General features: G+C 42.9%; 1 protein-coding gene across 1 annotated transcript; it reads left to right on the plus strand.

Moving 5' to 3' along the window:
* The first annotated feature begins 269 nt into the window (after nucleotides 1-269).
* On the plus strand, nucleotides 270-7810 carry LOC123999371 (17-beta-hydroxysteroid dehydrogenase 14-like). Its single transcript, XM_046305052.1, has 9 exons — nucleotides 270-641; nucleotides 744-782; nucleotides 2394-2491; nucleotides 4858-4924; nucleotides 6525-6616; nucleotides 6767-6871; nucleotides 6973-7040; nucleotides 7202-7298; nucleotides 7481-7810. Exons 1-9 carry the CDS (start codon nucleotides 551-553, stop codon nucleotides 7622-7624), a joined length of 801 nt encoding a protein of 266 aa, XP_046161008.1. The 5' UTR covers nucleotides 270-550; the 3' UTR covers nucleotides 7625-7810.
* The last annotated feature ends 8278 nt before the right edge of the window (nucleotides 7811-16088 follow it).

Below are 16088 nucleotides of genomic sequence, written 5' to 3' on the forward strand. Positions count from 1 at the left end.
GTTATAACACTGATATGAGGTGGATTTTACAGGAAAGTGAGCAGTAAATCATTTAAAGTATTTTTTTATTATGCATTAAACCATTGCAAAAACCATCCCATTGGCTTCTTGGTTAATTGATGAATGTAATGGTTTATTTTTTCCATTTCAGAATATGCCTCATACATAGACTGAGAAACCGGTATGCATGTTGACAAAGCAGGTTGCAGCACCAGGATGTCCGTTAAAATTTGCATGTAGCTTAAAACTACAAGTCCCACAAAACCGCTCACCTGTCTTCACAGACGACAACAAAACCCATGATTTTTAAGGAACTTGGAGGAGGGAAGAGAAAGTTAACGTAGAAATGTAAAAGGCAAAAAGACAACGGAAGGGATGCAATTATATATTTTGCTGCATGTAAAGAAATAGAATAAAAAGTGTGGCTTGGAAAGAGGGCAAGTAACTTTGTTTGCGGCATTCGACCAACACAGTCAGCCAGGTAGTGGCGGTTCTTTGCGAACATATCATCACTGAAATCATCACCCGTGACGGGTTGGCTCTAGTGAACATGTCAGGCAGTACTTTGCGTTACGGAGACAAAGTTGTCATTGTGACCGGCGGGTCCAAAGGGATTGGTAGAGGGATTGTCAAAGTATTCGGTAAGAATCAAAGTTGCTGATTTGAAGTTAGTTTGTTGAGATTTGAGCAGAGTAGGGTACTGGGGAAACAATAATGTGCTATTCTGTTGTTTTTTTCCCCAGTGGAGAATGGGGCCAAAGTTGTCTTCTGTGCAAGAGGGGGTAAGTGTCTGCACGTTTATTAGATTTTTTGCTCAGATTAAAGTATACCATTGCATGTGTGGTGGAAGTGGTGGCTTCTACGGTTGTGGCTAGATGGAGTACAGCTACGTACCAACAGTTGCATGTTCGAGTTGTGTTGGTGACAACTGTAGGATTGTAGCTAAGCCTAACCTTAAACTTTTTCTCCTAACCTGCTACTTTAATTCTGCTAACCTGCTGCATTAATTCTCCTAACCTGCCACATGAATTCTCCTAACCTGCTGCATTAGTTATCCTATCCATTTAGCCACAACCGTAGAACCCATCAGTTACAAGAAACCATCAGAATCACCACACATGTATCAATAATGTTTTCACAGAATCTTCATTCATCAGTAATCCATTGTTGAAGACTTTATGAATCATTTTTAAAAATCCCTCTCGACATCATCTTTACATTGCATATTTACATTTACATTACATTTACATTTAAGTCATTTAGCAGACGCTCTTATCCAGAGCGACTTACAAATTGGTGCATTCACCTTATGACATCCAGTGGAACAACCACTTTACAATAGTGCATCTAAATATTTTAAGGGGGGTGAGAAGGATTACTTTATCCTATCCTAGGTATTCCTTAAAGAGGTGGGGTTTCAGGTGTCTCCGGAAGGTGGTGATTGACTCCGCTGTCCTGGCGTCGTGAGGGAGTTTGTTCCACCATTGGGGAGCCAGAGCAGCGAACAGTTTTGACTGAGCTGAGCGGGAACTGTACTTCCTCAGTGGTAGGGAGGCGAGCAGGCCAGAGGTGGATGAACGCAGTGCCCTTATTTGGGTGTAGGGCCTGATCAGAGCCTGGAGGTACTGAGGTGCCGTTCCCATCACAGCTCCGTAGGCAAGCACCATGGTCTTGTAGCGGATGAGCTTCAACTGGAAGCCAGTGGAGAGAGCGGAGGAAATGAGAGAACTTGGGAAGGTTGAACACTAGACGGGCTGCACAGAGTTTATATCCTCATTCCTCAAATCACATCGGCGTTCTGGATGAGTTGTAGGGGTTTAATGGCACAGGCAGGGAGCCCAGCCAACAGCGAGTTGCAGTAATCCAGACGGGAGATGACAAGTGCCTGGATTAGGACCTGCGGCTTCCTGTGTGAGGCAGGGTGACCGGATGTTGTAGAGCATGAACCTACAGGAACGGGCCACCGCCTTGATGTTAGTTGAGAACGACAGTTTGTTGTCCAGGATAAGGTTCTTAGCGCTCTGGGAGGAGGACACAATGGAGTTGTCAACCGTTTGGCGAGATCATGGAACGGGCAGTCCTTGGGAGGAAGAGCAGCTCCTCTTGCTCGTTCAGCTTGAGGTGGTGATCCGTCATCCACACTGATATGTCTGCCAGACATGCAGAGATGCGATTCGCCACCTGGTCATCAGAAGGGGGAAAGGAGAAGATTAATTGTGTGTCGTCTGCATAGCAATGATAGGAGAGACCATGTGAGGTTATGACAGAGCCAAGTGACTTGGTGTATAGCGAGAATAGGAGAGGGCCTAGAACAGAGCCCTGGGGGACACCAGTGGTGAGAGCGCGTATTTACTGTATTCTTATTATATATATATTGTTTTGTTTTTTGACAGTGGCAGCAGGACAGGCTCTAGAGGCCGAGCTGAACAGGGCAGGGCCAGGGTCATGCAAATTTGTACCTTGTGACATCTCCAAAGAGGAGGACATCAAGGTAGGGCTTCTGGGCAATGACTTATCTTATAGGGCAGTGAAATGAGAGTAAAATGATCACTCATATGCACAACATTTCAACAGAGTTTATATCCTCATTCCTCAATGGATCTCATTCCTCACATGACCTGTGGTTTATCAGAATGCTTACTATAACATTTTGTATGGTAATCTACACTCCACCTATCTTTAGTCTTTGTTGGATTTTCCCGTCTGTGAAAGGACTCTTCTCGTCTGAGTTTACTCACAGCTCTAGCAAGCCCCTTGCTCCTCATTTGAAGGTCTGCTTATAAACTGCTTAGAAATCACTGTTAAAGGCCCAGTCGGTCATTATTTGAAGCTTTGTGTTTCCTGTGCCCTGGTTTCCTGTTTTTTGTGCCTCCCAGACTGAGAGTTCACTCAGGCATTGAGGTCTGTGCTGACATACATTTATTAATTCATTTTAAAAAATAAGTATATATATATATACAGTTGAAGTCGAAAGTTTACATACACCTTAGCCAAATACATTTAAAGTCGGTTTTTCACAATAACTGACATTTAATCCTAGTAAAAATGCCTAGTAAAAATTAATTCCCACAGTAAGTTGGGTGAATTTTGGCCCATTCCTCCTGACAGAGCTGGTGTAACTGAGTCAGGTTTGTTGGCCTCCTTACTCGCACATGCGTTTTCAGTTCTGCCCAGAAATGTTCTATAGGATTGAGGTCAGGGCTTTGTGATGGCCACTCTAACACCTTGACTTTGTTGTCCTTAAGCCATTTTGCCACAACTTTGTAAGTATGCTTGGGGTCATTGTCCATTTGGAAGACCCATTTGCGACCAAGCTTTAACTTCCTGACTGATGCCTTGAGATGTTGCTTCAATATATCCAAATAATTTTCCATCCTCATGATGCCATCTATTTTGTGAAGTGCATCAGTCCCTCCTGCAGCAAAGCACCCCCGCAGCATGATGCTGCCACCCCTGTGCTTCACGGTTGGGATGGTGTTCTTCGGCTTGCAAGCCTCCCCCTTTTTCCTCCAAACATAACGATGGTCATTATGACCAAACAGTTCTATTTTTGTTTCATCAGACCAAAGGACATTTATCCAAAATTCCGATCTATGTCCCCATGTGCAGTTGCAAACAGTAGTCTGTCTTTTTTATGGTGGTTTTGGAGCAGTTGCTTCTTCCTTGCTGAGCAGCCTTTTAGGGAATGTCGGTATAGGACTCATTTTACTGTGGATTTAAATACTTTTGTACCTGTTTCCTCCAGCATCTTCACAAGGTCCTTTGCTGTTGTTCTGGGATTGATTTGTACTTTTCACACCAAAGTTCGTTCATCTCTAGGAGACAGAACGCGTCTCCTTCCTGAGCGGTATGACGGCTGCGTGGTCCCATGGTCTTATACTGGCGTACTGTTGTTTGTACATAGGAACCTGGTACCTTCAGGTGTTTGGAAAATGCTCCCAACAATGAACCAGACTTGTGGAGGTCTACAATTTATTTTCTAAGGTCTTGGCTGATTTCTTTTGATTTTCCCATGATGTCAAGCAAAGAGGCACTGAATTTGAAAGTAGGTCTTGAAATACATCCACAGGTACACCTCCAATAGGCTAATTGACATCATTTGAGTCAATCAGAAGCTTCTAAAGCCATGACATCATTTCAAGGAATTTTCCATGCTGTTTAAAGGTACAGTCAACTTAGTGTATATAAACTTCTGACTCACTGGAATTGTTATACAGTGAAATAATCTGTCTGTAAACAATTGTTGGAAAAATGACTTGTGTCATGCACAAAGTAGATGTCATAACCTACTTGCCAAAACTATAGTTTGTTAACAAGAAATTTGTGGAGTGGTTGAAAAACAAGTTTTAATGACTCCAACCTAAGTGTATGTAAACTTTCGACTTCAACTGGGGTGGACAGATAGATGAAGCCTCATCAGACAATTCAAATGTATTAGTGGTCAGACTAACACTGCAAGACGGAAGCTTTTCATAATGTTTTACATTTACATTTAGGTCATTTAGGTCATTTAGGTCATTTAGGTCATTTAGTCATGTTCTTGTCCGGAGCAACTTCTTTTTTTTCTACACATCCAATCATCATTCAGTGTCCAGATCCTGGTGCTTGTGAACAGTAGTGACATTGTTATAACCTGTTTTGTGTGTTTGACTGAGGGATGTGTGTATGTTTCTATGTTATTTTAGTGGTGTGTCTAGCTGGTTTTTCAGCTTAGGCTCTATGTAGCAAGTTAGGTAGGTACATAGGTAATGGGATCATAGGTCCACATACCTGGAGGTAGCAATTATAAACGTCTTACACAGTGTGGTGGTCAATGACAGAGTGCAGTCAACTCAACATATGATATTCTCTCTGCAGAGGTTGATTTCAGTGACAGTGGAGCATTATGGTCAAATAGACTGTCTGGTCAACAATGCTGGGTGGCGTGAGTATCTGTTATTATTTTGTATGAGAATTGATGTTGTTAAGGAAAGAAAGGAAATGATATATCCACAAATCAGCTGATAGTTGGAATACCAATCCACATCCAGGCACTTATTTTTATTATTATATATATAGTTTTTTTTACCCCCTCGTTCCCACCAAATTTGTCATATCCAATTTGGTAGTTACAGTCTTGTCCCATTGTCCCGAAAAACAACCCCGCCAAGCCATACTGCTTCTTGACACAATGCACGCTTAACTGGGAAGCCAGCTGCACCAATGTGTCGGAGAAAACACTGAACAACTGTCAGTGTGCATGCACCCGGCCTGCTACAGGAGTCGCTAGAGCGCGATGTGACAAGGACATCCCGGCCAACCAAACCCTCCCCTAACCCGGACGGCGCTGGGTCAATTGTGCGTCGCCTCATGAGTCTCCCAGGCGCGACTGGCTGCGACACAGCCCGGTATATAACCAGGATCTGTAGTAACACAGCTAACACTGCGATGCAGTGCCTTAGACCGCTGTGCTACTTGGGAGGCCCTGGCAAGCCATTATTTAAACAGGCATATTCAAGCATTAAAAACACATACACTGAGTGTACAAAACATTAAGAACACCTTCCTAATATTGAGTTGCACCCCTCCTTTTGCCCCCAGAACAGCCTGGACTCTACAAGGTGTCGAAAGCATTCCACAGGGATGCTGGCCCATGTTGACTCTAATGCTTTCCAGAGTTGGCTAGATGTCATTTGGGTGGTGGACCATACTTGATACACACAGGAAACTATTTATGGTGAAAAACACAGCAGTGTTGCAGTTCTTGACACAAACCGGTGCGCCTGGCACCTACTACCATACTCTGTTTAAAGGAAGTTAAATATTTTGTCTTGCCCCATTCACCCTCTGCATGGCACACACACACACAATCCATGTCTCAATTGTCTCAAGGCTTAAAAAAATACGTATTTAACCTGTCTCCTCCCCTTCATCTACACTGATTGAAGTGACATCAATAAGGGATCATAGCTTTCACCTGTATTCACCCAGTCTGTCTGATGTGGAAAGAGCAGGTGTTCCTAATGTTTTGTACTTCGTGTATATGTAGCCGATGTGAAATTGCTAGCTAGTTAGCGGTGGTGCGCGCTAGTGGCATTTCAATCGATGATGTCACTTGCTCTGAGACCTTGAAGTAGTGGTTCCTCTTGCTCTGCAAGGGCCGCGGCTTTTGTGGAGCGATGGGTAACGATGCTGCGAGGGTGACTGTTGACGTGTGCAGAGCGTCCCTGGGTCGCGCCCAGGTCGGGGGGAGGGGACGGACAGTAAAGTCTATACTGTTACATATACGCTTTGCAGCATCAAACCGATCACCTCCTGATCGTCACACCCTGACAAAGGTGCACGTCGTAACGCGGATGTATTTTTAATGCTATACTGGTTTTCATCGTTTTTTAAAGATCTGCAGACATTTTTGTACCACTTAACACTTTTTTTGTGGATATGAAAGGCATGTTTCTTCCCCCTCTTCTACAATTCACTCCATAGACATTTGGTTAGTGTTTATGCTGTATTCATTGAGTCCCCTCACTTTCATCCCCTTTCAGACCCACCTCATAAACCCACAGATGACACTACTGCAGAGGAGTTCAGCGATCTTTTGAATCTTAACCTCATCAGTTACTTCCTGGCCTCCAAAGTAAATCATTCACTCATTATATTTACTTTACTGAAAGCCTTCAGGTATGATGCTTTATTACTTGTTATAAGCATGTATGAGCCTTAATAATGGGTTATTAGATACCTTTTACGTCATCACGGGATCTCCCCACCTCTCTCCCCTCCTCAGTATGCCCTGCCCCACCTGCGACAGCGCCAGGGGAACATCATTAACTTGTCCAGTCTGGTGGGCTCCATTGGTCAGAAAAATGCAGCACCATATGTAGCCACTAAGGTGAACTAAAAATCTAGATAACCGTATGCAGTACTTTATTCCACTGTTTGAGGCTTGGAGAAGTAGGCCTAACAGGGGTGATGTCTCTTTTCCTCCACAAGGGGGCGATCATTGCCATGACAAAAGCCATGGCTGTGGATGAGAGTCGGTACCAAGTGAGAGTCAACTGGTGAGTAGAACTGGCATCTGTCTCCATTTATAAACTTTTAGGCTTTTCTACTTATTTTTTTATCTTGCCCATTTGTCTGTCCTGTTTTTAAAATACTTTTAATTTTTTTTTATCTCTATCTAGCTCTGTTTGCTGCAGTCTAAATGTGTATTATCTTGTAGCATCTCCCCTGGTAATGTGATGACACCTCTGTGGGAGGAGCTGGCTGGACAGACTGCAGATACCTTAGCTACCATTAAAGAGGGAGAGAACGCTCAGGCAAGTGCTCACTTCACAGGAGCCAATACAAGATATACGATGAAATATAAGATCTGTTACAATGACATATTTCAGAATGCATTGAAAAGGGAGGGTTGGTAGAGACTTCCTAATTTCACTTGCATCTCTCGTCTTGATGACCCTGATGCCTCATCATTAACATTCTTCCTAATTTCCAACAGCTGCTTGGTCGAATGGGGACAGAAGCTGAGAGTGGGTTGGCTGCTCTGTACCTGGCTGCTGATGCTACGTTCTGCACTGGGATAGACCTGCTGCTTAGTGGAGGGGCAGAACTCAACTATGGCTACAAGAGCCAGGTGCCATGAGCAGGCCTCCTGACCAATAACAGGACCTGTTATGTTCTATTGCCATCCTGATTGAGATTATTGAACCAATCACCCTGTCTTATCCATAGCCATGGGATGTAGAGATGCTGGAGATGGTACAGTACCCTCTGGTGGTAAGATGGTAACGCTGCAATAATTTGTGTTGCAATAAAAACGATGAAACTATTTTTTCCGTTGCATTGTTGATATAAATGATCATGGGATTGGGGTAGGGGAGAGAGAAAAAAAAACATGGAATATGTATATATGGGACCTATTTTGCATGGAGAGCTCTCAGCTGTGCACTCATGATATGCTCCTATCTATTCAGTGTGGTTGGTTTGGAGTTGGACACGCTCTGCTGTACGATAGACCGTTTAAGTTAATTCGGGTCTGACCCTCTCCACCCTCCATATTCTATTCTTTCCCCTTTGTGGTGGATATCAAGTGATCTGGAGCAGTTTTCGCAATCGTTTCCACTTACATTTTCTATTAGTTTACGATTCTAAACTTGGCAACAAAATCGAATTGCGTTTTCTCGCACTTGGCTCTCAGGCCTGCTGCTGCCCATGTCAAACACGTAGCCATACTTGTCAACTAGTCTAGCATGCAACACAGTGCTGGGCGCGGCACAGCAAATGACGCTTTCCACCCGCTGGTGCTGGATCGTGGTGAGCTATTTTCTCCGCGATGGATCGCATAGCTGTCCATTTGTGCACAGTTTTAATTTGCACAATCTTAGTTACAACGGCCCTCTAGTTATATTTCTCTTAACCCTCCTGTGTTCTGGTCGAATTGGACAAAATTACAAGTTTTTCTCTGAAAAATGTAGTTAATTTAATCTGATTGTCATAAAGTCCCATGACTTTGTCCACACAGGGCATCTGAACACACAAAATACATGTAGATGATTTCCATTACATTTTGGGTGTTTTATTTAACCTTAGTACACCTTCAAGTTTGTGAAATTCAAGTTTGGAGAAGCTTACAATTTATCCTACCATTTCTACCCATCTTCATGCAAGTTATGATTATCATATGCACAACAGTTTAATTTCAATAGTAACGTTTTCGTTTCTCAAAATCATCGTCACGTGGCTAATAATACAAATCGGGATTAAAATGTTTTGTTTTTTTTAAAGTTCAAATTCCACTAATGGGAGAGCACCAGCCTCTGCCATATGAACACACTGATTCACACTGGCGGCAGAATAAATGAGCACATGGAACTATGAGATAGCCTATAGGACAATGTAGCAGTAGGACTATATTTTACACGGTCAACTAAGTAAAATACATAAAGCTGATAAATGAAAACTGAAAATGTCCTGATTAAAATGCAAGGTTCTTTCAATTTCATCTATCTTCCCACTGCCTGTCTGCCTCCCTTTCTATCGGTCTTGATTTGAGCTACCACTAGTGAAGCCTACATTGCATCAAATCAATAAACTAGGTCTGGCCCAATGAAGGTCTGGCCCAATGCTATCACTGGCTAAGGTGAATCAACTAGCCTTTTCTGGGCTATCACAGTTTCCGCTCCAGTGAGCTCGGGACAGACACAGTTGTTTTTGGCAAAGGGAAAGGTCTTCAGGTATTTTATGGCATTTCCACTGGGTATATGGGATGCTCAGAGCATGACATTTTGCTCTTTCACACCAAGGCCTGGTGATTATCTAGGGGGAGAGTGTTGGAAAGCTTTTTCAAATACTGTGAGGAACTATTATCATTCACAATGGATGTAAAACAATATATATATACTTAATTGACTTGCTGTTGAAAACATTGCTGAGAAACTCAGCTTATTAGTGGTGGTGAGTTAAGACAATCAGAAAAACCAGACATCCCAAAATAGGCAACCAGACACATTAGTCCAATAATGACATGGTCCCAAAGTGTCTGACCAAGATGACGTAGCAGTAGGACGTATGTGTTTGTCTTTGTCTTATCCAGTGTAAATAGCCAGTCTTTTTCATACAGTTGGGCAAAAAAGTATTTAGTCAGCCACCAATTGTGCAAGTTCTCCCACTTAAAAAGATGAGAGAGGCCTGTAATTTTCATCATAGGTACACTTCAACTATGACAGACAAAATGGAAAAAAAAATCCAGAAAATCACATTGTAGGATTTGTAATGAATTTATTTGCAAATTATGGTGGAAAATAAGTATTTGGTCACCTACAAACAAGCAATATTTCTGGCTCTCACAGACCTGTAACTTCTTTAAGAGGCTCCTCTGTCCTCCACTCGTTACCTGTATTAATGGCACCTGTTTGAACTTGTTATCAGTATAAAAGACACCTGTTCACAACCTCAAACAGTCACACTCCAAACTCCACTATGGCCAAGACCAAAGAGCCGTCAAAGGACACCAGAAACAACATTGTAGACCTGCAACCAGGCTGGGAAGACTGAATCTGCAATAGGTAAGCAACTTGGTTTGAAGAAATCAACTGTGGGAGCAATTATTAGGAAATGGAAGACATACAGACCACTGATAATCTCCCTCGATCTGGGGCTCCTCGCAAGATCTCACCCCGTGGGGTCAAAATTATCACAAGAACGGTGAGCAAAAATCCCAGAACCACATGGGGCGACCTAGTGAATGACCTGCAGAGAGCTGGGACCAAAGTAACAAAGCCTACCATCAGTAACACACTACGCCACCAGGGACACAAATCCTGCAGTGCCAGATGTGTCCCCCTGCTTAAGCCAGTACATGTCCAGGCCCGTCTGAAGTTTGCTAGAGAGCATTTGGATGATCCAGAAGAAGATTGGGAGAATGTCATATGGTCAGATGAAACCAAAATGTAACTTTTTGGTAAAAACTCAACTCGTCGTGTTTGGAGGACAAAGAATGCTGAGTTGCATCCAAAGAACACCATACCTACTGTGAAACATGGGGGTGGACACATCATGCGTTGGGGCTGTTTTTCTGCAAAGGGACCAGGACGACTGATCCGTGTAAAGGAAAGAATGAATGGAGCCATGTATTGTGAGATTGAGTGAAAACCTCCTTCCATCAGCAAGGGCATTGAAGATGAAACGTGGCTGGGTATTTCCACATGACAATGATCCCAAACACACCGCCCGGGCAACGAAGGAGTGGCTTCGTAAGAAGCATTTCAAGGTCCTGGAGTGGCCTAGCCAGTCTCCAGATCTCAACCCCATAGAAAATCTTTGGAGGGAGTTGAAAGTCCATGTTGCCCAGCAACAGCTCCAAAGCATCACTGCTCTAGAGGAGATCTGCATGGAGGAACGGGGCAAAATACCAGCAACAGTGTGTGAAAACCTTGTGAAGACTTACAGAAAACATTTGACCTCTGTCATTGCCAACAAAGGGTATATAACAAAGTATTGAGAAACTTTTGTAATAGCCACGGCTTGCGGTCTTCACCTTTTTCACGGTCACCAGCCAGCCTTAGCTCGTACAATACTTGCCAGTCTGCACAGCACGATATCAACACAGAGCATATCGGACTGCTTCTCTCTACCACATCACCGGATTCCTGCTGCTCTGGATCATTACACCGGACCATCGCAGCTAGCTAGCTGCAAACGAGTGGCTACTGTTAGCCTCTGTCCCGAAGAAAGCACCAGCTAGCTTTGAGCTAGCCTCGAGGTAGTCCCATATACCGGCTAATTCTAGGGCTACAATACCTTCTTTGCCAATTGACCTGGACCCATTATTGTCGACACGGAGCCCCGCCGATCCATCACGACTGGACTGCAGACGTGGTTGCCTGATGTGGTCTCAACAAGCTATTCTGTTACGATGTCGCCGAAGAACCATCTACTAGCCCCGGCCCGCTAGTTTTTCTGAATGCTTTGTCCCCTGCTCGCCTAGCGTAGTAGTGACTACCAAATAGCACCGTGACTCACTTATTGCTGCTCTTTTGACCCCATGATCACTCGGCTACACAGCTGATGCCCCCTGGACTGTTTCAATAACACGGTACCTCATTTTGTTTACCTGTCGGTCCCAGCCTCGAACTCAGGTCCTGTATGTACCTAACTGACCCGCTCTGCCCATTCATCGCCATTTACCCGTTGTTGTCTTAGCTCTCCTGATCAACACCTGTGACTGCTTTATTCCTCTCTCTAATGTCAATATGCCTTGTCTAGTGTCCTTGTCTACTGAGCCCTCAGTCCCACTCAACATGCCATAGATAGCTCTTTTGTCTCCAGAGATAAAAACTCCCTCATCATCACTCAATGCCTAGGTTTACCTCCACTATACTCACATCCTACCATACCATTGTCTGTACATTGTGACGACCCTCCCACTCTGTCTGCCGAATTCTTTCTCTTTGCTCTTGTTTTCCTTAATAGGATGTCGGTGGGTGGAGTTGGGAGGGTCGTCAGAGAAATGGACTCAGGTGTGTCCCAGGATAAATACACCACTTCCCCATTCATAGAGGAGACTCTCTCCATGCAGACACCTTTACAGTTTTTGTCATATTTTTGTTGCCTTTTGGTTGTTTGCTTTGGCACCTTTCAACACCCCGCGTTATCACTTGCACTACTGATTACACACGCCATTGTTAATTGTACTTAGTTTACTTTATTTAATAAATGTATTTTGTTATAAAAAATATCTTGTTATAAATATACAGTGCCTTGTGAAAGTATTCGGCCCACTTGAACTTTGCGAACTTTTGCCACATTTCAGGCTTCAAACATAAAGATATAAAACTGTATTTTTTGTGAAGAATCAACAACAAGTAGGACACAATCATGAAGTGGAACAACATTTATTGGATATTTCAAACTTTTTTAACAAATCAAAAACTGAAAAATTGGGTGTGCAAAATTATTCAGCCCCTTTACTTTCAGTGCAGCAAACTCTCTCCAGAAGTTCAGTGAGGATCTCTGAATGATCCAATGTTGACCTAAATGACTAATGATGATAAATACAATCCACCTGTGTGTAATCAAGTCTCCTTATAAATGCACCTGCACTGTGATAGTCTCAGAGGTCTGTTAAAAGCACAGAGAGCATAATATATAATAATAATAATATATGCCATTTAGCAGACGCTTTTATCCAAAGCGACTTACAGTCATGTGTGCATACATTCTACGTATGGGTGGTCCCGGGGATCGAACCCACTACCCTGGTGTTACAAGCGCCATGCTCTACCAACTGAGCTACAGAAGGACCAAGAAATTTGATATTTTAAGGAAGCCAGATTAAAGTATGATGACCACTTTATTTATTAAAAAAAAAACACTTTCTCCCCAATTGGTAGATAGACTTGTCCGTACAGGAGTTACACCGATGGGACTCGGGAGAGGCAAAGGTCGAGGGCAATGCATCCTCCAAAACACAACCAAGCCGCACTGCTTCTTGACACACAGCCGCACCAATGTCAGAGGAAACACTATACAACTGGCGACAGTGTCAGCGTGCATGCGCCCGGACCACCACAAGAGTTGCTAGAGTGCCATGGGACAAGGAAATCCCGGCCAGCCAATTGAGGCGATAACCTGAGGGCAGCCCTCCCCTAACCTGGACAATTGTGAGCCTCCTCATGAGTCTCCCGGTCCCATGTGCTGTGAACCTCTTCACAAGAGACATTCCAAACTGGAGCTCTCTGTGTGTGACGTGAGAGAGATTATATATATATCTCACATCACATATACACACTGCTCAAAAAAATAAAGGGAGCATCATGAAGAACAAGGAACACACCAGGCAGGTCCGAGTATAGCCAACAGCTATATATTTTATTACTTTACTAGTGTATCATGTAGGCTAATGTAACTTTAAATCAATCAGTCAGTCAGTGTGGGAACACGATCATTGCACCCAAGATTGTGATACAACTGGCTAGGCAGTTGGTAGCCAAAATCCTGTCTGATGTTACTGCTGTTCCTAAAACCATTGACATACATTAGCCTACTGTAACCACAGAGAGAGTGTGTGTGTGTGTGTTAAGGTTGGGCGATTGTGTACATCATTTACATTTAAGTAAATGTAATCTCTCTTACCCCCCCCTTTAAGATTTAGATGCACTATTGTAAAGTGACTGTTCCACGGATGTCATAAGGTGAATGCACCAATTTGTAAGTCGCTCTGGATAAGAGCGTCTGCTAAATGACTTAAATGTAAATGTAATGTAATGTAATGTGTATAGCGAGAATAGGAGAGGGCCTAGAACAGAGCCCTGGGGGACACCAGTGGTGAGAGCGCGTGGTGAGGAGACAGATTCTCGCCACGCCACCTGGTAGGAGCGACCTGTCAGGTAGGACGCAATCCAAGCGTGGGCCGCGCCGGAGATGCCCAACTCGGAGAGGGTGGAGAGGAGGATCTGATGGTTCACAGTATCGAAGGCAGCCGATAGATCTAGAAGGATGAGAGCAGAGGAGAGAGAGTTAGCTTTAGCAGTGCGGAGCGCCTCCGTGATACAGAGGAGAGCAGTCTCAGTTGAATGACTAGTCTTGAAACCTGACTGATTTGGATCAAGAAGGTCATTCAGAGAGAGATAGCGGGAGAGCTGGCCAAGGACGGCACGTTCATATAGCCTGATTGCACCCCATAGCGATCCTCGATAGTCAATCACTATTGGGGGGGTCTTTCTCATGGCTACTCATGTATTTCCATGGAAATATAACGTTTATTTGGAAAGTAATAAATATATAGATTTTTTTTAAAGCATTCATGATTTGCATAAATGTAATATACTATTACTCTTGTTAAAAATAGGAAATGGTATTACATTTGGTGAAAAGCCCATTCTGACTTGTTTAGGACTCGAAACTCAAAGTTTAGGACTTGAGACTTGACGGTCTTGACTTGAGACTTGACTCGGACTTGCCTGACTTGACTTGGGACTTGAGTGCTAAGACTTGAGACTTACTTGTAAAACAATGACTTGGTCCTACCTCTGGTAAATAGCCCACCCAACTACCACATCCCCTTATTGTTATTTTTTGTTGTTGTTTCTCCTTTGCACCCCAGTATCTCTATTTGCACATTCATCTTCTGCACATCTACCATTCCAGTGTTAATTGCTAAATTGTAAATATTTCGCCACTATGGCCTATTTATTGCCTTACCTTCCTAATCTTACTACATTTGCACACACTGTATATAGATTTTTCTATTGTGTTATTGACTGTACGTTTGTTTATCCCATGTGTAACTCTGTGTTTGTGTTGCACTGATTTGCTTTATCTTGGCCAGGTCGCAGTTGTAAATGAGAACTTGTTCTCAACTGGCCCTTCTGGTTAATTAAAGATGAAATAAAAAATAAATATAAAAAATGTTTTGCCTGTCAGCGCTCAAGTTTTCAAGATATGTTATGCCTTTTGCTGTAAAATTACATGTCTTGAAAACTTGAGTGCTGACAAGCAAAACATTTTGGGATTATGTAATCAATGGGCTAATTATTGTTTTTGGGTGGAATTGTCCTTTAATCCATGCATTAACCTAATTGAATGTAACCAAATCATGCAGATTAAAGGTAAATGTACTACTGGTGACATATGTAAAGGTGAATTTATTAAAAAAAGAACACTCAACAGTCAAACAACTAATACAAACAAGGAATGTGCAAAAATCGGCGTGAGACAGCTAATCACATTCTGGACAGCTGAGCGCATTCTGGACAGCTAATCACATTCTGGACAGCTGAGCGCATTCTGGACAGCTAATCACATTCTGGACAGCTGAGCGCATTCTGGACAGCTGAGCTCATTCTGGACAGCTAATCACATTCTGGACAGCTAATCACATTCTGGACAGCTAATCACATTCTGGACAGCTGAGCGCATTCTGGAGAGAGATGCACCAATATCGCCACATACCCCTCCCCTTCTTCTTGTCTCAACATTTCAAATGATAGTCAAGACACATTATCTTCACACATATTTTAGATGCATTGCTTTTCACTGACAGGCGCATCTCAATAATTAGCTAGGCCTATTGCTACATGCGCTGCTCAAATTGAAATGCTTCCCAACTAGGCATATAGGCCTACATGCTTGTGATTTTAAACAATCCACAGCTATTTTTTTTAAATAAGCTAATGATCCTCTGTGGCTAAGTCATGCTTTCTGGTGAAGTATTTTGAATGATTTTAATGTTCTTCACAATGCTCCAAACTCCAGAGCAAAAATCTCAGGGACATGGATGTGTCATTTGTTTTGCTACAGGGTAGAACAAATCCCCAGGAGAAATCCCCAGAGTAGGCCTAATTCAACATTAAATGAAACTAGACCAACAGGTGATTCAGGCTCCACAAAACACATATGCCCACATTGATTAAACTAAAGGTTACTTGGAATAGATTATACAACCTCACTTATGCCAATATTTTTATTTACAATACACACATTTTGAAGTCAAATACATTTGATTAGTAAGAATTAGACATATTAGACAAAATATGTTGCAACCCTCCCATAGTATAGGATCCACTTGCATGTAAGATAAATTCATTATTTTCAGTCAGTAGGCTTAG

The sequence above is a fragment of the Oncorhynchus gorbuscha genome, linkage group LG16, assembly GCF_021184085.1.
Source record: "Oncorhynchus gorbuscha isolate QuinsamMale2020 ecotype Even-year linkage group LG16, OgorEven_v1.0, whole genome shotgun sequence".
Lineage (NCBI taxonomy): Eukaryota > Metazoa > Chordata > Actinopteri > Salmoniformes > Salmonidae > Oncorhynchus > Oncorhynchus gorbuscha.

Bases quoted from the DNA above. Each gene is read 5' to 3' on its own strand.
- LOC123999371 (XM_046305052.1), top strand. From the start codon at position 551: ATGTCAGGCAGTACTTTGCGTTACGGAGACAAAGTTGTCATTGTGACC. The intron at 4,925-6,524 runs GTGAGTATCTGT...ATCCCCTTTCAG, and splicing joins GGTCAACAATGCTGGGTGGC to ACCCACCTCATAAACCCACA. The intron at 6,872-6,972 runs GTGAACTAAAAA...TTCCTCCACAAG, and splicing joins CACCATATGTAGCCACTAAG to GGGGCGATCATTGCCATGAC.